Below are 22,454 nucleotides of genomic sequence, written 5' to 3' on the forward strand. Positions count from 1 at the left end.
GCTTGATTAGACCTTTTATGGGGAAATATCGTCCACCTGTGGGACCCTGAAAGTGGAGACTTCCGGGAGGTTTTCTCCACCGGCGGTTAAACTCTGACGACCGGAAAATGAAGGAAAAAGCTGATTAACTACCTCATCACGGGTTCGAGGTGCCACTTCCAAGGTTAGCTCTGTGGGACTCGGCGCCAAGCTACACTGACTTGCATAGCTACATTACCAGGTACGATTTCGCTTAGTCCTTGCAGGCTTGTACATAGTCGCACATGTATTGTACAGTTAAATCAAATAGTATAAGTTATTTGATGGATAACTTATTAATGTGGTGTTGTCTCGGATGGGAACCAAATCATTCAACTGACAATCTGCTGCTGAAGCAGTACATAAAAAGTCTGGAGGAACACTCCAAAAACCGCTACCAACTATCTTTGCTGTTTTTGCAAGAAAGTGTGCCACTTTATTCCATTTCCTTCTAATCCAACCTAATTCATCGTCCCAAAATGATTGGATCTACTAAACCATTAGTCACGGTACCAAGAAATGAAATCTCTATTCTCTAGCGAAGCGGTCGAAAGAATTTTAAGAACTAGAGCATGGTTTAATTAATACCGTCTTTATAGAGATTCAGAGGAAATCTGAAAGTTGAGATCTAAAATGTGAATTTACTATATTATTATTATTAAATTATTAAGTATTAAAATCTTAAAATTTGAACATATTTTACATTAAGGGTCTGTTTGGTTGGAAGTAAAATGTTTTCCTTGGAAAAATATTTTCCGTGGAAATAATTTTCTATGAAAATCATTTCCCTTTCATCATTTTCAGGTGTTTGGTTAGCTTATTGAAAATATTTTCTTACTTCATTTTTTTGGTGTTTGTTTAACTTTTGAAATATTTTCACTTTTATCTCTATCTTTACTTTCTACACATTATAACTACATACTTCTTCCCATGCAAAATAAAAAAATTTATCTCATTGTTTAACTTTAAAAAATCTTGGAGAAATGTATATATAAATAAAAAATATCTCCTTAAGCAATAAACAAATTGCTGGCCATTTAGTGTCAAATATCAATCACATGCAATGCTTATTGTGACATATATCTTGCACTCTCACTGCTGGAAGTTTTTCTAGAAAAGAATGTCCCTATTATACATAATTAATTACTAGCATAGGATGAATAGGATGAGGTTTTTTTTTTTATTTTGAATATACTAGGGGGAGGGTTGGGTTGGGTGGTACGAAGGAGGGAGTGTAAGGACGAGATTTTGGGTTCGAGTCCTCCTGTTTACACTAAAAAAAAAAACATACTACAAGATGTTTTCAGTAAGTTTGGAACATACTACAGGCGGGATGCATGCATTTCGGAAAACAATTTCAGTAAGTCTGGAAGGGAAGTTGTTTTCCATAAGATGAGTGAAAATATTTTACATCGGAAAATGTTTTCAGCAACTTTTGTGCAACCAAACACGGGAAATTAGGAAAGTATTTTCCTGGAAAATATTTTCACCCGAAACAAACGGACCCTAAATGATAAATGAATCGTTATCACTTTATTTTTTGAAACAAGTTTTATCTATGAAATTCAATATCACTTAACTGATTTGCATCTTTTATTTTTTGTTATCAAATACACTAAATATGTTAAAATTTGAATTCATTAAATTTAAGTGTTGAATTAGATTATTAAATTGACCTTAGTGCGGACGCATTTCATTATGTATCTAAGGACTGGCAGGAACGTCAGAAGTTGCTCAATAGTCATTTTGCCGGAATTCAACAGATCCTCAGATCGGTTGCATCTCCAAGGAATGAGTTAAGAGAAAGCACATCATAGTGTTAATGCCCTATAATTGTATAGAACAAAAAAGACCAAAAAAAAAAAAAGGTAAAAGGTTTGGTTACAATAGAAACAAGCCTTTCATAATCTACTCAAGAGTTACAAAAAAGGGTTAGCATGTCCAGGTATTTTGTTGATATTTATCATTTCGCAAGTGGTTTTCTACACTTGGGAAAGCACCTTACATCTAGTTTCCAGTTTTTAAATCGAGATCCATGCAAAATGCAGAAGCTAAAAAGTAGTAGATGAATACACCTCAGACTATCTTTCAACTCCAGAAGAATAGAATTGCCGAATAGAATGCATTACTTTGACCACTCAGCTCCCGACCCAAGGCAAACAGTCAAATACCACATTGTCGTTAAAAGATTGAAAGAGGCAACTGCTAAACCCCATAAATGCATGGAAGCTGATTTTGAAGACATGCTTCAACCTATATCTTTTGCGCTACGAGGCAAAATGTAATATGACCTAGCATTACCTTAATTTCAGAGATCAATTGCTACATGGGACAGCCAGCAAAGAGCTGGAAAGACATCCGCCTGGAAAGTGGAAACATGATAACTTGGCAAAATAGTCTAGTGAAAAAACTACATCATACTTTCTCTTTTTCCTTTCTGGGAGAGTGATTACCATCTGAGAAAGTTGAAAGAGTATAATGTCAGTTCAAAGATCAAGGCAAAGCACTTCTTCTTATCTATGTAAAACAATTGAAAGGTTTTTTACAAATGAATGGCATTCTATCCAATTGGATTATACGTGCAAAAAAAAAAAAGTAAAAACATCTCCGGTTGGCTCAGCAAAATGTCTGTTATATTATAAACGTGTATGTATTTAGGGCACCCCCCCTAAAATAAGATGTGCACGGATACTGATCTGTTCTTCATTATCACCCTATACTAATGCAGCCAGAAAACATAACCACCTGCAAAGTTACAAGGATAATAAGCATATGAGAAGATCAATAAAGAACATATTCCAGGTTCAATCAAGAAGATATGCTAGGAGACACACACTGGTTTAGTGCAGCAGTAGCCAGCACACACTCCAAGAGCCAAAAGTTCATTTCTAACTACAAAGCTACCACATTTGCAACTCAAAAAATTGCTAGGCAAAAGAATGACAAGTAGTCCTTGCTACTGCTATGTTATCAACTACAGCTGGCAAGAAATCAAATGGTTCTTCTGCCTACTCAGACTAATCTTTTTAAGATCATTTCTGCATTAGATTCACTCTTGCTGCTTGCAAGAATATACCTTCATCACATTAGAACAAGTGTTTAGCAAACAATAGCTCCATTCAACTTATTTTAGAAGATTTTGGATATTATTTGTTCAATTTTCTTGTTATTTCTTTATTCTTTCTAGTTTATATAAGGGTATGTCCCTATTTTCCTGTGATACTTTGTGATCAGCAATAGCAGTAATCTTTTTATCAAAAAGAAAAGGCGGATGTAAATTTTAATGATTAAGCTTTTTTTTTCTTCTATATAATCTACTTGATGGAAGTGGAACAATGCTGTGCACTATTAAAGTTGAAATAGACTCTTCTGTTCGTCCTTGTTTGCACCAAGAAGTAGATAAAGGGAGAGTAAAGGTAGAATAAGCTCCTTGTTTGGTGTCAAATTCTTTACATAAAATCCTGGTTATAGAAAATGACATAAAGCTATGAGATTGCACAAGCACAGTTTTAACTACTTTGTTATGATCTATTGCATGTGTGCGGTTGCATGCATTTGCACTGACAATGAGCCACTTACACATTATTGTCTAACATTTCAAAAAAAGACGCATTACTGAACTTAAGTCTATATACTCTTCTAAAAGAAGTATCACCCAAAAAAATTGACATCATGTCCAAAGACAACATCTGTCCTCACCTTGACATCCATACTACCTTTTGCATCATCACCATCCAAAGCACACTGAGCAGATCGATACAGTGATGAGCACATGATGTATTTAACACTCCCACCTACTCATTGTTGGGAGAAATTCAAATTTAGAGAACCATGAAAGAACACATTCCACAGTTTTACTTGACCATAGAACTAGCAGATGCTGCTGAGGCCTCAAATACCAAAGAGACAGGTACGCGAGCCTGCAGACAAGCAGCTATATCAAAAGGGCGCAATCCAGATCCATCGAAGAGAAGATTTACACCAGGCAGAACAACTTCTTTACTGTCAGCTTCATCTGATTCAACTTTAGAGGTGCTTAAAATAAGTGATTCTTCATCAGGCCTGATAGCAGCCTCATAAATAGAAGTCAGAGCATAAGATCTGCAAAGCCATTTGGAAATGTTCAAATTCAATAAGTTTATTGTACTTCCATTTTTATTTTGGTTCTTGTCAGAGGGACTAAAATAAATCAGCTCTAGGATGCCATACAAAATTTATTCTTTTTAGGGCTAAAAAATGAGGGAAAAACTGCTTCCAAACTCAAGATTTTATCCTATTATCCATCAAGATTCAAATATTGGATGGGAAATTTAAGATTCCTTAGGGTCAGCCATCACTGGATGTTTTGACACTCTATGTTCTCTTATTCTCACTTTTCAATTAAAAAATAAAAGCATTAAGTTGCAAATGTATACGTTATGCATTCCTAGCTGTTCACATTGTTCGCACCAAACTATGCAGGGCATATACTAGGCTTTACTGCAGATTGTTATGTGCATTCTCAAACTCCTGTTATTCTGCAGCATTTTATCGACAGCTGTTTAGAGGATTTTTGCTAACCAGCAAAGTTGAATGACCATACACTACATGCCATAGAGAAGCATTTTGCTTTAAAATTTTCAGCACATTTATAAAATGTCAGTGCCAGAAACAAAGTAGCAAAAATATGTATGAAGTAGAGTTTATAAAAGTTACTTTATATTCAGACAGGACAGAGACAGTAAAATGCTAAATACACACCTCAAGATGTTACCATCAAAACTCAGAACTTCTGTTTTGCTGCGCTGTCGGTTAGCAAGTTTTAGTCTTTGGTGCTCACTCGAGGCTCCAGAAATGGGAGAAGAAGGATCCACAAGCGGATTCCATCTTCCGCTTGCATAGTTCATTAGTTGCCGAGATGACTCTTTAGGTTGTTCTTTCTGATAAAGAAGTCTGGCAGCTGGACCAGTTGCTTGATATTCGCCACATATATCCCGCAACCTCTTTCTCGTGTCTTGCATAGCATCATGATGCTCAGTAAGTAACTCTGTTTGAAGTAACTGTGAAGAAACCACTCGTTTACAAATGTTGTTACACAATTTTGGACTAAAGAGTGGTATTCCAAATTCTACACTTAACGGAACCCACTCATATTTCTCATCATCAGAAATAGAGCTTTCAGGTTCCTGTTCTTTGTATAGTCTTAGCAGGCGAATATAACCAATGGTCAGGAGATCTATCTTTTTCGCAAGGTCATTTAACATTACATTTAATTTTGAGCACTCTTCTGGGCATAACCCCAGCTCTTCACCTATGCAAGCTGGTGAACCATCTGAATTTTTCAAGGGCAATGGGATATCCAAAGTAATGGTTTTTCCATCCTTATCAAGGTCATCCCTGCTAAGAGGCTGCACCAGCACAGCTGAATGTTTAAGTAGCGAATTTAAACAATGTAAAAGAATACTACCTTTAACTAAATTTCCCTCGAACTTTCCTCCTAAACCCCCTACAGTTGATCCATCCCAAGACCATATCAGAGCCTTCTCACAACCAGCTAATGGTGCCGGAAGCAATCTTAAGCATTGACCTTTCATCAAAATAACTGATATAGGTCCACTAGCCACAGCAGAATATAGGACCAATTTCATCCAAGGAGTCATTGAAGAGTAACAAGGTGGACCAAAATGAATTGGACCTTTTGGTCCCGGCAAAACTGAGGAAGGAGGCAGTGGAACCATTGACACCACAATGTCATAGTCACGCAAAAACAAACGATCTAAAGTTGCTGGCGAAAGAGCAGCCAGGCTTTCGCACCGAAGAATATCCACTCGATACCTCCTCTGTTTCTTTGACAATTCTTTTCCACCATCAGAACTTTCACTCCATGCTGGTTTCTCATTTTTCTGGGAGCTATGATCTGAAACAGAATCCCCAATTAAGGAATCATTCCCTTCTGATATAACAGCAGAGGAGATGTCATTACCAGTACTTTCAGATACATGTTCAGAAGGACCAGATTCCTCTATCGATATGCTTAAATTAGTTGAATCATCTGTACTTTTTGCAAATTCTTTTGTATCAGAACCTCCTAACTCATCAGTAGTCAATGCCTCAATAACTGAAGAAGCATCCTCTTCTGCACTTAAAGATGACATGTCAATTTTGTCTCTTTCATCAGAAATAACCCCACCAGAGGTCAGACATTCCAGGACACAACGTAGGCTGAATGCATGATTGGCAAATTCCTGAAGTTCTCCTTCAAACTTTGCACCCTCTAATGTACTCAAATCTTTGCAAAGATCCACAATGCTAGCATGACCAAGTTTTCCTGCTTCATATAATGTCACGGCATGAGATTTTAGACCTGCACACAGCATGAGGAGTAAAAGATTTCAGGTCAGGGTTTAGTGAGAATCTAGCAAAGAAGAGACCAAAAGCATAAGAATAATCAAACCTGGTGATACAGATCCCATCATCAAGTAAGATGTGATATTAGCATCAACCACAAAAGCAACACGAGTATAACCGGAAGCTTGGCTAGTATTATCAGTCCATAAAACTTCTCCGGGTGGAGGAGCGCTGCCATCAATTGACATATTTGCTGAGCCCATGATAGCATCCTCTTCATCACTAAGCAGACTTTTAGGAGAGCCAGGTACATTTGAATCTTGAAGAATAGATGCTGGATCTATTAACTTTTCAGCCCATCCCAATCGGCAAACAAAAGATGCAGCTGCCTGCAGCTGAGAAAGATCAGCCTGTAGTGTTGCAGCCAATTCAGCAACAGTAGAATTCTCATTCGCGACCACAAAAACAGCATAAAGCAACCTGTGTGATGGGATTGATAAAGATCATATGATCTTGAGGTCAATACTGAGTCAATCAAATCAAAATGGTAGACAATATCTCCTTTTAGAAAAATGAGTTCCATACTCTTCAATAGGATCTTCATAAGATTGTTCTCTATTTGAAACAAAACCTTCAAGCCTGGAAACTGCAACGACATATATCAACACTCAAAATCTCAAACAGATGAGCATAAAAAAATGATAGAAGAGAATTAAAAGTCATCTGATTTTGGTTCCAGACAGCCCCATTAGATTGAGGAATGTAATCTTTAGGATGGCTTGTAAAGCATATCCTAAAATGTTGACATAAATGTAAAAGAAATTCTAAATTAATTCAACGATGATACAAGTTAATTAAGCTGATTACTGTAATACTTTCTTGTTCACGTATGTCCAGGGAAAAAGAGCTATTACATCTTAGAATAGTTTCTTTTCAAAAAGTATGCACCAAGGTTTACTGCCCTGATCATTCTCTCATTAACTCTAGTAGACCATTCTGGGCCAACAAAGCTCTAGACATCAGATAAAATGGAAAAGGAGTTGGCTCTATTTGAGTGCATAAGGATACAACTCTATCTACATCTGATTTATGTTCATGCAACAACCATGACAAGGAAAGATTTGAAATTCCCTCCTTTCCAGTATGCAATTTGGTCATTACCAAACAAGCAGCGGTATATGAAAATTCCCCATTACTTTTCAGTATGTGTGCAAACATGATAGTATCCATACAAATAAAAAAGTAAGCACTAAAGTGCCTCATCCACCTTTTGTCTTAAACAGTTATGCCAAGAAGAAAACCCATCTCCAAACCTACTCATCAAGGAATTGTCATTGAAGAAGACTTGCAAATCCAAAAACTTAAGAACTCTAAATTGAGAAAAATCACATTCAGAACATACTAAAACAAGTCAAGAGCATAAGCTCCCCAAGCCTCGTGTCTTTATAACATTCGATAAATTCAAATTTGAAAGCACATCTTACAGTTCTACAGCTAGCAAAAGTACAGATGCAAACATGTCCTTCACATGAAGTGGGCAGCATTTATCCTTTTATCAAATATAAAGTCAAAGATTCAGTGTCTATTTAATGGTGGCCTAAATTACATGTTGTCCAATCAATGGAAAATAGGTGATCCAAATATGCAAAGACACGAGTTTGATGACTCACTTAAGAGAAAGAAGTTGAGTTAGATAAAAAATTACCTTTGAAGTGATCATCAGGGAAAACGGGAACATCAAAGTAAACAAGTCCTCGTCGATAAAGTCCTTTTACAATATCAGGATCAAAAAGGATGAATGAATTTGCTTCTTCCTTACAGATTTTATCAATCGTTGCCATCTCATCTTCCGAAAGTTTCTACATCACGAATTAGAGAGTATATCATATAGATATTTAGTTTCATTCGAGAATTTCAGATGCAATTAAAATTGATTAAAAACAGACTTAATTCAGTCCTCAGACATTCATACAAAGAAATGACTTATAAATAAAAAAAATTAACTCCTTTTTATAGCTGAAGTTGAACATAGATCCACCTTAAATTCATCCAAAGTAAAGTTGACGAGACAAACTCCCCACCATGGCTCAATGGTGAAGTCCACCGGCTGACTAGGCAATAATTCCTTCGCTATTGACTTGTTAAGCTTCCACATGATCTTCTGCAATACTCCAAATTTACCCAAATCAAGTTAGAGGATTTAATCCACGTAAAGAAGCACATGCCTTTTAAAAAGAAGATTGTAAATAACTCTTGAGTACCAATTCCGGCTGTGGTGATTCTATACAAGAGGCCATACCACTAATAAGAGCTGGAAAATTTTATCCCTATGTTATTGTTTTCACAACATTCTTCGCTACTTGCTTGTGCAACAAATCACTCCATAAGACATATGGTCATGCAGAAGCATCAAAGATTGCATTTGAAGGCCAAAAAAACTGATTAAGAGGCCCAATCAAAGTATGTAAGCTGTAACAATCAAGACTAGAAGTACTTCACTGCTGTTATTTAATATTTTATGCCGGGGAAAGTGAATTTAAAAAATTTTCAAAAGTACTAACAGATGTTACATAAGAAAATAAAGATGAACAATTCAAGCTTACAAGAGATATGCAATACCATAAGCAGCAGCAGAAAAGTTTTACAAGTACCCAAGAATCTGTGTTCAATCAAGAACTAACTTTTTCAGTGTCTCGTATTCATTTTAATCTTACAAGAGATGTGCAATACCATAAGCAGCAGCAGAAAAGTTTTACAAGTACCCAAGAATCTGTGTTCAATCAAGAACTGACTAACTTTTTCACAGTGTCTCTTATTCATTTTAATCTTTCACCAATTGTCTAAGTGTCCAAAAAAATCATTCTTACTATAAACTTATTCTACATGATTCACCATCATGGTGATGTTTCTTCACAACCTTTGACAGAAAAGGTATAATGTACCATTTGGTGCTTCATCTGATTCTAAACATCACTTTCAGGGTCAGAACACAACAAATGACTGAATCTAGCTCTGCAGAAAGGAATTAAAAACAAGCATCCTATTGGTTAACGTTACTTACAAACTTAAGTGTGATAGTGATTCATAACATATAGCAAACTCGTCAAAAGACTCACCCAACATGTCTTTAACTTTCAAAGTTTCATGTAGATGGAAACACACGCAAAGAGGAGTCAGTTAATGCACAAACTTGATCATCTTTTTCCTTTTTAACTCTCTAGATCATGATAATTGCTTATTTTAAAGTTACAGAAAGCATCTAGTTTGAGGAGATAAAAGGGGTAACTTGGGACGAAGAGCCTTAATTCAGTTATAGAACAAGGGTTCTTAATTCTCATGGTTGTATAAACTACAGTTAGAAGATTAATCAAATAAGAAAGTTCTTCCTTTCACCCTTTTCTTGTATCCCATCTTTAGAATCCCCAACACAGTATTAAGCAAGCTAAAAATCCTCATTAGCTGCACAGAACTAAATTGTACTCTGACATACATCAATATCCTGGAAAAAAATGTTTCTCAGCTTGACAACACCATGTTTCACCTAGGACAAGCTGCTTGAAAACTATCTGTGCCAAGACGAATATACAAAATGGAATCAACATAGTGAAATTAGATAAGAGACAAAATTGAGACTCCAAACAATTCATAGTAGCAATTTATTTCATGCATCCACACCAATGCTTTCTGCACCAAGGCGGGAAAATTGAACATTCGGTTTTCTCCACGGTGAGCAAACATGTACAGAAGATCATACTACAAAGTACAATATTGTGAGCAACTTATTCCAGAAATTACCTTAGATCTGCACTTATTCATAATGTCGATAAACTCATTTCTTCCTATGCCAGTAAGTCGTAAGGCATCTGCAGCACTAAAATTTGGGATGCTGTCATATGGTTGTTCTGCAGATAGAAGAAAGAAAGAGACTGAGCAAACGTATAATGAAAGTATCAAGATAAAGCAATGCCACAGAAGGGAAAAGGAAAAAGAGGAAAAATTAGATATTAAGCATGATAATTGTGCAGCTTATTTGGAAAATAATTAAGCATAAGTATGAAAAATGCCAAGAAATCTCATGCTAAGCATTCCTTATTGCGTTGCTTGAGAGTGTTAAGCAGTCTCTTAGCAAAGTATGAATAAAATTATTCCCAGTACATTACCAGTCTCTCATTATTGCGTTGCTTGAGAGTGTTAAGCAGTCTCTCAGCAAAGTATGTATAAAATTATTCCCAGTACATTAACAGGTAACACAAAAGATCATAGTCAGGCATCAAAACAATATCAAGAGGTACAATATGATGGTTAACTCTCAAATATCACCAACCTGATAGTTTGCTAACTACATCTGAAAGCAGGTGATCTGGTTATATGTGGCCACCAAAGATATCCTATTGGTTCACTAGGCATATAAGCAAGTACAGGTAGCAGTAACAGTTCATGTTTTGACTACTTCGAACGCTAATGATAAGTATTGTAGTCCACAAAGAATAACAATACCAACAGTAAAAGTTCAACATAAATATCTAATTTAACAAATGCTCAAAACCATGCTACTAAAAGCCAGTAATAAGCTGAAATTAAAAGAGATACCCAAAAAAAAAAAATCTAGATTGGACGCGCAGATTGATACTGAGCACTCTTAAAAACTAACATTCATGTAAAACAGATTTTAATTCAAGTTAGAGAACATCAAGCTGACTACCTCCAAGGAAGAGAACTGGCAATCAAGGAGACTAAACCTTGCATTACAGTTTCAATATTCAGTTCCCACCAGATGCACTTTCAGTTCAGCGCTAAGTTTATATCCAACTCATAACTTGTTAAAACAACTACATTGAACAACTACCATGGGCTCAATATCTAATAGCAATGATATAAGGTTATTGAAACAGGATTCTAGTGGGTAGTACCGTTTCTCATGACTTCAAATATAATCTCACAGTAGTATCTGAAAGGTGACAGCCTCATTACACGGCAAATGTACTCTGCAAGGTGATAGGGAAACAACTGCAAATACAACATGAACAGCTTAATTTTAAGACTTACAGGAAAAAAAAAAGCAGCAAATTGTGAACTCAAAATTTGTAGTATACAGAAAATTTTCCTTTATTCTACTACTAAGAATATTTTTCAACGCTGATAAATAGCGATGTATTCCTTCACATCACAAGGTCAGTTGTAAAGTTTCTAATGCAGTATCCACAGTCCCAGCTAAATATTACTTAGTGTACTAATAACTTAAACAAAAGTTCAATTGCATAAGACCTATTATCTAAATGAAATATTCCAAGGTAATTGACATCTCTTGAGAATCAATCCTAAATTCGAAAATTCTCGCATAGCACTACAACTGGGGATTGTGATAATCTTTTAGATCAACAGTGCAATATGAACCACACATCCCAAAATTGACATGACAGCCTTTAACAAATATGACTCTAAACTTTAAAAAAGTACACTTTCATAATTTTCTGCAAGCTATTCTCACGACTAAATTATGTGCTCTTACTAATGCTTGTTTATTTACTTAGACAAGCTATTTTATCACCCAAGATCACTTTGTGATAGACAATTAAATGTACAATAAATAGCTAAATGTTAATGGCTTTATCTTATCGCAAAGAACTGAAGAATATCCTTCATCATACACACCGCTAGATTCCTTCTCAGATAGCGCATCATTTCTTCATAGTATTCACCTTCTTTACAAACTTTCCGAGCAAAACAAGTATTCCATGGGAGCCTTTTCTTAATGCAGTGATCAATTACCCTGCAGAAAGCAAAACGATAACATAAAAAAAAAAGAAAAAATAATTCATTTAAGCATGTGATGGGAAGGGAAAAAACAAAACATGGGTCAAAATATTTGTATCCTGCAACTTTTTATTATCCAACAGATGCCAAACATCAACCAAGTTATTAAACATGTGTTAGAAAGTCATGCCCCCAGCTGAGACAAAAATTTTCAGAAATTTTTTTCCGAGAATAAATGTTAGTGCCATAAATTTAAGGTCATGTTCTCAGCATCTCCTCTTTTGAAATTAAAAAGATAACTTTGAAAATATATTGAACAATTTTAAAAAACTTGTTTTGGTTTTGCTCTTTGTGTTTGAAAGCTAAAAGCTGTTACTAAAAGCAACTCTAAGGCCTGCTCCAGTATTTTTCCCTTTCAAAAAATCTGCTGTTAGCATATCACAAGCTGTCGAGAACAATATCTAAGTTGGCTAAGTATCCTTGAGCATGTTCTCTACTTATTACCAACAAGAATCTTCTTAAGCTGAAGAAGTCCATGTAAAACACACAACGTAAAAAGCTAGACGGGATCAATCAACCACCAGGACGCAGAAAATGCAGCAAACTCTTGTCCTTCAATTTGCTCTTGAACCACATGGAATATTACCAATTCTCAGTTGCCCATACTCAGTCCACTCCCTAGAGTTCTAAAGCGTACAGACACAGCTGTTGATTAAACTATCACAAGATTCAAAATTTAGTCCATTCGTTGAAAAAAAAAAAAAAAAATCACGCAACTCATTTGCCAAAAATATCGGCCAACATCTAATGCAATAAGTAGCTCCTTGATTGCATTGCGGGACTTGCACTTCTGATCATTGCATTCCACTACTACCATGTCTCGATAAACACACATTCATGCAGTACGTAACTAGTTTCCCTCAAGCTAGTCGAAGAAGTGAACAATTTCACAAAAATAAGTACTTCACCTGGTAATGAGAAAGCAATATGGAACCTTTTCTCTGATCATTTACCTCGGTAACTATTAAAACTTCAAAAAAAAAAAAAAAAAAAGGATCAAAACCACGAGTTATTGAGCAAAATAAACCTTCTGTGCCACTCGTCTCTAGAATTGAAAGTGGCTTGAAGCCTCTTGGGGAGTTTATCCCACAAGCACTCTTCTTTAATTGCTTTAACTATCAACTGTTCCTCAATTGTCGCCGGCAGACGCTGCATTTTCACTTCTCTGATTAAGTAATTGATCAAACACTGATAACTGAGCTCCTTTTCAAACCTGGAAATAACGAAACAAAAATCACAATCATACGCAATCCAATATCTCGAACATTGTAAACTTGCACAAGACAATGGCAAAGAATAGATCACGACAGAATCGATCAGAATGCGAAATGGGAAGAAATTTCACCTGAGCTCCAAATTTTGGTGGATCGGAGCTAGGGTTTGGAGGTAAAAGGTTCAAGCATTTCGTGATTTAAGATCTGGAAGTTAAATGAGGAGTAGGAAATGAAGAGATTGAATTGAATTAATTTGGCTGGAATTTTGAGAATAGTAGTCTATTATGAGTAGTACTACTAAATACTTTTCCTGGTTAGTTGTTTGTTTGTCTATTAAACAGCAGGGGTGGGTTTGAATTGAATAAGTGAGCTGTGGAGCCACCATGCTTTTTACTACTGTCAGAATCCCTTACCCTTACGGCCTTACTCTTACCCTAGTGGCGTGATTTGATTTTCGTGTCCTTTCTGAATTTAGTAATTGCCCAATTTGGCCAAGAAATCAGAAATGGTACTAGTACTTTTTTTTTTGTAACGACATTTTTATACCATTTCCTATAATTACGAAAAACTAGTTAGGAGCATCACATAACAAGTAGCAAGTATATATCTTTTGGAATGCCTAAATTTACTCTAATGTTGACTTCGCTTGCTCCACTTTACGTGCATTTTTAGGCCAAAAATAGAGCGAAAAATGTCCGTTTGGATCGGTCATTTTTTTAAAATAATTTTTTTAAATATAATATTACAGTAATACATAATAATTCAAAATACATTTTATCTATACAATATATCAAATATTTCAAAAAAAATTCATATATACTGTTATAGTAAAATTTTTCAAAAATATCTCCAAAAACAGCTTATCCAAACAGAGCCGATTCTTTTGGAATAAGATTTTTATAAAACATATATATATGATTCTAATTGGAAAGGAACGAGATTTTAAAAGTGAGGAAAAAAAAAAGAAAATTTGAACTTAAAACCTCTTAAATTTCAGAATTTCAAACTTTAGTTATCCTTACTTATACGTAATAAAAAATCATTTAAGAAATAAAAGAGCACAAAACAATATGTAAATTTGTATTAATCATCAAATATTGAAATGTGCGAATGTAATGGTACTAATACTTTATATAAGGTATACAGATATTAAAAAAGAATCAAAAGGGTTCCTTTTAAAAATTCAAGATACTTATGGTACATGCATCTCAACATTTTATTTGTGTCCTAAAATTTACTTTACCTAATATAGAACATTGGTCACGCATGTATTCAATTCATGAGAAGTCTCTCATTTCTCCTCCTTCCCGCTCTCTTGTAAGGTCTTGAACCAAAAGAACTTACCATTTTTGTGGCCATAGATGCAAATAAATTGGAAGAAGAATTGCCCATTTTGCCGGGAGTTCCTAAAAACGAAATACCCATAGCTTGTGGGGCAAGAGTGCAGAAAGCAATATGTATTTTACGTATATAAACCACGTAAATCAAGTTGCCGCCGGCGCGCTTTGGTCTACCAAGTTTAGGGCACTTGCTAACGGTCAACTCGCGCTTCACTTCAACGCCGCCGCCACCTGTTCCCTGTCCGCCGCTCAATTCCGTCAGCTGAATTTCCTCCTGCGTTTTCATATCTCACAAGAAACTAAGCTATTTCTCCTTTTTGCGAGTAGCATTATGTAATCTATTACGTTCGGTAATTAGTTTTTTATCACAATTAAAATTTCAAGTTTACAACTCTTCTTCGTCGTTACTTTTTATTCGTGTGGTTTCTGTATAGATTGCTGCACACTGAAGAACAAGGAAGCTGGTGCTTTAATGGCTCTTAAGTTTGAGGTAACTCTTTTGTCTCTCACTTTTACATTTTAGTTCTACGAAGAAAAAAAAGATATAAAAGGAACGCCATACATTTTTTACGAATTTTTGTCTAATTTTCGGAAATCCATTACATAAATTCGAAGTGTATGTTGTATTATTTGAAAGTAGCTCTTATCCTGGTAATTTAGCACGTTATCTAATCCGACATTATATGTGAATCAGATAACAATGTAGTTGGTATTTGGTTGTTTCTTTTCTTCTGGGGTATACTTCGCTAGCTCATTTAGTTCTTTTGAATATTTTCTTTCGTAATATACTTTTTGTTTTCCAGTTGTTTCTATGACTTGTTAAACTCTGCCAATCAGAATGGCGTGGTTTTCAGCTTGTTCTATACCGGCTGTGCCTCTTTTTCTTCAGGTACATAAGCATATTTAGACTATAAGAGGGCCTTTCTTATGGAAAATACATCTAGATTAAGAGGCGTCAGGTGGAAGATACTGGTAGAAGATCAAAACTGTTTGTGCTAAAAAGCCAAATTATAAGTTTCTATCTACTTGCTGGATAGTGGCTTGTTACTTGAAAAATGATCCAAACAGCATCTTTAGTGATCTTGGTTGTCATCTTTGCTTGATGGTTAGATGGAGATGCATTACAGATAGGTGTTATCGATCTCCTGAATTTTTTTTCCCTTTTGGTGTATATAGTTCTTTTATTATTGTTATTATTTTTTGGGCTTGATTATGGAGCTGTGCATCTGCACTTTTTTTCTTTCTAATCAGGTACTTGGAAGGTTTAATCGTGCCCGTGCAGCTCAACTCACTCTCCCTCACTATCTGTGCCAGACACCTTTGTTTATGCCAGTGGGTACCCAAGGTTCGACTTTGGGGTGATCATACTATTGTCTTCTATTTTAAAATCATGTTGATAGTACCTCTAGACCTATACCTCAAACTTTTGCAACACACATCTCTCTCTCTCTCATGCATGCGCACACACTCAAGCGTGCAAGTCTAAGAAATTATTTTCTGAAATTTATGGTTGAAAAGGCTAAAGGATCCATTTGTCAATACCTGCATTGCATTTCAACTTGCAGCATCAAAGTTCTAGTACAAATAATACGGAGAAGTGAACAGCATATATCTTATAGCACTTGCATTTTCCAAATCTGTGTTTTATACAGTTACGCCGATATGAATGAGTTAGCTTCTTGTCCTAGTCAACTTTCTTCAATTGAAACTTTATTTTATGCTAACAAGAGGAAGCTGCTGGTTGATTGATGTAAGAAATGGAGTTTTCACGTTTATAGGAACTATAAAAGGTTTAACGAAGAATCAGCTGGAGGAAATTGGTTGTCAAATTATACTTGGGAACACATATCATCTAGCTTTACGTCCGACTTCTGAGCTCATTGATGAGTTGGGCGGTCTCCACAAATTCATGAACTGGCCAAGGGCACTGCTTACAGACTCTGGTGGTTTCCAAATGGTAGTCTCAGTCTCAGTCTTAGTATCTCTTTCTCATATGCATGTATGGGCATTTATTTGGCCTGTTCTGCTGACTTGCAATTATTGTAGTTTGTCAGTGTTATCATGGCATTCCTAGCTTTTCTGAATTTGGCTTGCTTTTGCACATTCCTTATGTATGATCTGAATATATTTGCTTTTGGAGCAATGCATGCATAGTGCATGATCTGAGTATGTTTGATGCACTATCATCAGAAAGGCAAAATTATTTCTGGTGTCTGCTGGTCTTTCTAGGATGTATGACTAACCATCCTTATGTGGTGAATGAACTAATGATAGCATTGTTTTCAGGTATCCTTATTGCATTTGGCTGACATTACAGAAAAGGGTGTCACATTTCAGGTAAATCTTGTTGCTTCCCTATTTCAATAATGATTCATGATGAACCAGAGATTCCAACAGGGTTCGATTGTAGCATTTGATTTTTTCCTGTTTTCTGTAACACTAGTTTTCACTGCCTTTTGTGTTAACATACCAGGAGCCTATTCATGTGAACTATGTATGTAAAATCTTCTCATATATTTTCTTTTTATTGATTTTCCATGTTTCACTGCCATACTCATGTGCTAGAGTCAGTCATTCTGAAGTAAATTGATTTCCTAACCAATGTTGTTGTGTATAGCCTATTCCCTTCAAAACTTCAATTAACCATCCCTGCCTGCAATTTATTCTTCCTACAAGTGCAGTTTGTTATTTCTTATTTGACTGCTTTGAGAGATCTCCCTGCTTGTTAAGTGGTGTCTCATTTTCTCCCTCCTGCTTGTTGCAGTCACCTGTCGATGGGAAACCGATGCTTCTTACACCCGAAGAATCAATACAAATTCAAGTAGGTCCACTTTTTCTTCTTCTGGCTCATTATGTAGCAGGTTATGCTCACTTAATATGTGATGCTTGATACCTATGAACTGTTAATATATTGTTAAGGAAGTTCCCTTATTGGTAACGAGGACTTGCAGGAGAAGCAAGTTTGGCATGCATCCTATCTTGTTGTGTGCTGTACAAAGTTATAAATGCTTGCACTTTTTGCATTAAGACATGAAATTTGATTAGACTACTGAATCCAGTTTTTGGGTGGACTGATTTACTTAGATTTAATAGCACGCACAATAAATGTTTGAGCTCTTAACAGCTTTTCTGTTCTAGATTTATAGGACGATCAATTCCTGGTACATGCAATAGTAGCACATGAGCTTCTTTCTGCATGTGCAATATCATTGCAGGATGGTACTAGTTTCTACTTATTGCTTATGGATTTATGTGAGGAATTGTAGTTGTAATTTCCTGCTGTTGGACTTTTAGGAGTTGATTTGTTTCATGCAGTTGGGTGGCCCTTAGGCTACTGCTAATTCATTGTACTGTGTTTTGCATACAACTGATTGCAGAACAGAATTGGAGCAGATATTATCATGGCCCTCGATGATGTTGTGCGAACCACTATCACAGGGCCTCGAATTGAAGAAGCAATGTACCGCACTCTTCGTTGGATAGACAGGTGCATAGCAGGTAAATATGCTTGACAGCATATGATGAGCCTATTCTACTTACGCATAGCCTTTGTCAATATAAGTTGTATGGTCTAAGTAGCTAAAATATTATTGGTTTTCCTGCAAGCTTAGAAATTATGTCAAATTGTGGCGGACAAGCTGATTGTGAATGTCAAGTTCATCTACATACCTTTTATCTGTTGGCTAGGCTAATCAACATTTTTGAATTTGAATTCTGCATGTTTTTACCAATCAATTTGATTATGTAGTTTTTCTTGACTAACGTTTCCAATATTTATGTTTTTCCTCTATCATCTCCTGTACCACATTCAGATGTTACAAACAATATGTTTGCAAGAAGGTGAAGGGGGAAGTATAAAAAATAGCTAGACATTTGCTTTGTCGTTGTCAAGTGTGTTTGTCAAGAATTTTAATTTTGTTCAAGCTCAGACTAATACAATGTGGTCAATTGACAGCTCACAAGAGGCCAAATGAACAAAATTTATTTGGGATAGTTCAGGGTGGTTTAGATCCAGTATTAAGGTGACTTGAAGTTTAATCAGTAACAGTTTTGCAAGATTTCGATTTTTTCAGTTGTCATATGATTTTAGCCTAATCTAATCTTGAGCTTTCTGGATAACTTTGTTTGTGTCAGGGATATATGTGTCAGAGGTTTGGTTGAACGTAATCTGCCTGGGTATGTAAGCACCTTTTTTTTGTATTCATTACTTATCTAGAGGTCTCTTCATTTTACTAAAAATGTAACTAATGGTAGCCTTCTGTATTTGGCAACCTATTGAAAATGCTACTTTTTCTCAGCAAAACTTGCATATTAGGTTGGTTAGTTCTGATCAGAAATTTACAGAGTTTCTTTTTTCTTTTTCAGTGACCATCATCATTTTAGGTGAATCTATTTTTGTTTCCCCCTTTCATTTATTCTGTCATGCTGCAAGTTTGTATCTTAGGCTCCCTTTCAACATGGTCACAATATCTTCTGAAACAATTGTTGTCTTTGCAACTATATCTAACTAAAGAAGTTGGAATTCAATGGCCGAGTGGTTGAAATAACTTCACTTAATTCTGTCACAGCTATGCTATTGGTGGTCTTGCAGGCGGTGAAGATAAAGATTCATTTTGGCGTGTTGTTGCTCAATGTACTGCTGCATTGCCTGAGGATAAGCCACGATATGTCATGGTAAAATTAGATTTCGCAATGTAACTCATCCAGAGATGATTTTTGTTTTACCACTTTAATTTCGTTGTGAACTAAATCTGGTTTACTTTTTTCCCACAGGGTGTTGGTTACCCTCTAGATATTGTTGTTTGTAGTGCTTTAGGTGCTGACATGTATGATTGCGTGTATCCCACTCGTACAGCTCGCTTTGGCACAGCTCTTGTTCCAGAGGTGATTGCTTCTTATCTCATTTAATTCTGCATTGGTACATATGATTGAAACAGAAAGTCCCACATATGCTTATTCAGGAGTCTGTAGCTTTGTGTGGATAAAAAATTTCTTCTTTTTCTTTTCAGCAGATTTGTCATAGTGTTGCTACTTTTTGCATTATTCTTTGTCACTGATAAGCAGCTTTGGTGCTATTCCTTCGTGAGCATGTGTTCTTTTGACCTTTATGTGAACTCTGTGCAGTTTTGTATTATCTTTTTGTCACTGACAAGAAGCTTTGGTGTCTCTATGCCTTTGTGAGCATATGTTCTTTTGACCCTAACGTCAACTCCTTTATACAAGAACAAGTCAATTTCAAACAGTTTATCAAGTTAAAAGAAGTATTCGCTCTTACTTAAGCTTGGCACTTACTGTTTGAAAATTGCTTTTTTCTTTTTTCTCATATCGACTTCAGAATCTGGATAGTTCTGGTTTCATTTTTATCTAATTTGTCTTATTAATCAGTAGTCAAATCTTCCAGGGATGAAGTTAGAATGTCTTTCCGGTCAAGAATGGCAGAGTTGATGAACTTGAAACATGTAATAGGACTCTTTTTTACTCCCATTAATTGGATATCCTAAACCATCATTAAATGTCTAGGTTTTCCTTTATGAGACTAGCAATTTACGATTTTCAGTTCCAAGTAAATAATTTCTGTTACCATGTGGCTTATGCAATTCCCTTGAGGATATATTTGAGATGCTTGGGTGTAATATGTTATCAAAGCCTTCCATTGGTATACTGATAATTGGACTTGAAGATGCTTTTCTTGAGAAGGAAATGTAGGTCATTCAAATATTTAACTGAACTAAGAAGTCTTTTGTTTTTGATTTTCTTTCTCGGCCTAACAAATTTGACAAGGTTGTGATAAAGTTGTGTTTCTCCTTCCTGCCTAACAAACGTGCTGTTATCTTCAATGGAGAAATGAGTCCCCTCCTCGATCTTTGGTACTGATTCTATATATTTCATTGATCCAGGGAGTTTTGAAACTGAAACACCAGGCAATGGCTAATGATATACGTCCTATTGATCCCATGTGCGAGTGTATGGTATGTCCAGGAGAGATGCTTAATTTCTTGCTTTTAGTTGTCTCTAATGTTGGTATTCTGTCTCTTTGCTGGAGGTCTGTAAAAATTACACAAGGGCTTACATTCATTGCCTAGTAACAAAAGATGCTATGGGATCTCAACTTCTTTCATATCACAATTTATATTACATGATGAAGGTATCAATTATAAGATAACTAAGTCATCTTATTTCCGTGAACAATCACTTTGAAGACTAAATAATGAAGTTTATTCGAATCTTGTAGCTTAGCAGAGATCTACACTCATCAATTGTTGAAGGACGGTTTCCAGAGTATGTGATCTTTTAATTTCTTAAACTATTTTACTTATTTTTATGGTCTCTTTTTTGGGGTATTCCTCAAAGATCAGGAAAAGACCTTGACTTGATGCATTCAGTTGGTTTTTTTCTTTTTTATTTGTTTTTCCCTTTATCCATCTCTTATAATACATTTACGCTGTTCCTTCGTTTTGCTAATGCAGGTTTGTTTGCAAGTTTCTGCAGACAATGGTACTTTAGTCTTCCACATTTACTATATTTTCTCCTGTCTCTTTCAAAAGCATTGTTCTTGGTACTGTGTCTCAGATAGAATTGTTAAGTCTGGCCAATAATGGGATTCGTGCTTAACAAAAAATATGGTACATTAGAAACAAAGGTTAAGGGACTGGAAGAGAACAGGATAATAAGTAATTTCATCAGTGACCTGAGAACCCTCTCTCATACTCATCTAGTGATTAAGTACTTAAACGTATATAACAGACAAATACGGATGCAATCCATTTACCCTTAAAAGTAACTTTCTGATACAATTATAATTTGGGGATACCAATGAACCAGATGCTCCTCATGATGATAGTTACGTCATAGTCACTACACCCAATTATTAGGAGGCCTGATATATGTATTTATTCACCACAATTATGTGAAGATTATTAGATCAATCTTTGGTCAAATAGAATTCAATAGCACCCTGGTGGATTATTTGAATTCTCGTCGTCTCTTTTTCGATTCTGCTACTTTGAGAATAACGTTGATCTACTATTTTGCTACTTATGACTTTAGCTAATTTACTTTGAGATTTGCACATTTTGTCCAATCCATAGGAGTGCTTTCAAATCTGCTTCTTGACACAGAGTTGTGTTTATAGTTCTTACATCTTTTAATTTGGTCATGTAGTTCCCAAAAGGTGATGTGCCTGAATGGGTTTGCAATGCCATGGAGGTTGCAGGAATCGACATTTCTTCATGTTGTCATGAGATGAAGGTTTGATGTTGATAAAAGCTCAACATTGTAGGAGTACATATTCTACAGTTCAAGCAAATATAGCTGCTAAGACACATGCAAGTGATTATACGGTAGTTGATGCTGGAAAAAGCTCAAAAATTTTGGTATTGACTTTTCATTGAGCACCTAACCGATACAGATGTTAGATACATGCTCGTGACAGTACGGTGGAAACAAATTTCTGGCCAATACGCTCCTGCACTGTGATGTACTGCTGAATGCAGGAGCATCTGTCTCTAATTGATCTGAGCAGACAAATGGTGGATGGTATATACTCCCTTGGAGCAAATGAATTGATAAATTTTGATCCTCAATTCTATACAGCTTCGAGCATAGATTTTTGTGCTTTCGAAGAGTGTGTCCTAGTTTACTGCATTCGTGGTCATTCTTCTGTGCATGGTGCTGAAACACACTGCACTTTTTGTGGGAAAGAGTCAACTAGAAAAAAAAAATATTGAGAATGCATATGTTT

At 35.7% G+C, this 22,454-nt stretch overlaps 2 protein-coding genes across 10 annotated transcripts; one reads left to right on the forward strand and one right to left on the reverse strand.

The window, feature by feature from the left end:
* The first annotated feature begins 33 nt into the window (after positions 1-33).
* On the forward strand, positions 34-22,335 carry LOC113711099 (uncharacterized). 8 transcript variants are annotated; one of them, XM_072067838.1, is made up of 17 exons: positions 34-220; positions 15,148-15,203; positions 15,517-15,602; positions 15,965-16,058; positions 16,492-16,670; positions 17,000-17,050; positions 17,478-17,534; positions 18,091-18,211; positions 18,669-18,735; positions 18,848-18,889; positions 19,282-19,387; positions 19,487-19,597; positions 20,611-20,682; positions 20,757-20,858; positions 20,946-20,992; positions 21,181-21,208; positions 21,875-22,335. In XM_072067838.1, exons 3-17 carry the CDS (start codon positions 15,552-15,554, stop codon positions 21,965-21,967), a joined length of 1,221 nt encoding a protein of 406 aa, XP_071923939.1. In that variant the 5' UTR covers positions 34-220; positions 15,148-15,203; positions 15,517-15,551; the 3' UTR covers positions 21,968-22,335. The 8 variants fall into 8 exon arrangements, with proteins under 8 accessions (XP_071923939.1, XP_071923940.1, XP_027090054.1 ...); XM_027234253.2 differs by lacking the exon at positions 34-220 and adding an exon at positions 14,629-15,046; XM_072067839.1 differs by lacking the exon at positions 15,517-15,602.
* Positions 2,101-13,719, reverse strand: LOC113712336 (uncharacterized). 2 transcript variants are annotated; one of them, XM_027235708.2, is made up of 12 exons: positions 13,505-13,719; positions 13,187-13,372; positions 11,998-12,115; positions 11,256-11,352; positions 10,141-10,247; positions 8,384-8,506; positions 8,051-8,204; positions 6,931-6,991; positions 6,452-6,825; positions 4,759-6,361; positions 3,718-4,119; positions 2,101-2,474 (listed from the first exon to the last, which is right to left on the reverse strand). In XM_027235708.2, exons 2-11 carry the CDS (start codon positions 13,312-13,314, stop codon positions 3,873-3,875), a joined length of 3,012 nt encoding a protein of 1,003 aa, XP_027091509.1. In that variant the 5' UTR covers positions 13,315-13,372; positions 13,505-13,719; the 3' UTR covers positions 2,101-2,474; positions 3,718-3,872. The 2 variants fall into 2 exon arrangements, with proteins under 2 accessions (XP_027091509.1, XP_027091508.1); XM_027235707.2 differs by lacking the exon at positions 2,101-2,474 and adding an exon at positions 2,512-2,763.
* Positions 22,336-22,454: the final 119 nt, after the last annotated feature.

The sequence above is a fragment of the Coffea arabica genome, chromosome 10e, assembly GCF_036785885.1.
Source record: "Coffea arabica cultivar ET-39 chromosome 10e, Coffea Arabica ET-39 HiFi, whole genome shotgun sequence".
In the NCBI taxonomy this organism is placed as follows: domain Eukaryota; kingdom Viridiplantae; phylum Streptophyta; class Magnoliopsida; order Gentianales; family Rubiaceae; genus Coffea; species Coffea arabica.

Coding starts and splice junctions, on each gene's coding strand:
- LOC113712336 (XM_027235708.2), bottom strand. CDS start 13,314: ATGCAGCGTCTGCCGGCGACAATTGAGGAACAGTTGATAGTTAAAGCA. Junction 11,353..11,997: donor ATCTGAGAAGGAATCTAGCG/GTGTGTATGATG, acceptor TTGTATTTGCAG/TTGTTTCCCTATCACCTTGC. Junction 4,120..4,758: donor TTTGATGGTAACATCTTGAG/GTGTGTATTTAG, acceptor ATGGCTTTGCAG/ATCTTATGCTCTGACTTCTA.
- LOC113711099 (XM_072067838.1), top strand. CDS start 15,552: ATGGCGTGGTTTTCAGCTTGTTCTATACCGGCTGTGCCTCTTTTTCTT. Junction 18,212..18,668: donor GATAGACAGGTGCATAGCAG/GTAAATATGCTT, acceptor GTCAATTGACAG/CTCACAAGAGGCCAAATGAA. Junction 21,209..21,874: donor GCAAGTTTCTGCAGACAATG/GTACTTTAGTCT, acceptor TTGGTCATGTAG/TTCCCAAAAGGTGATGTGCC.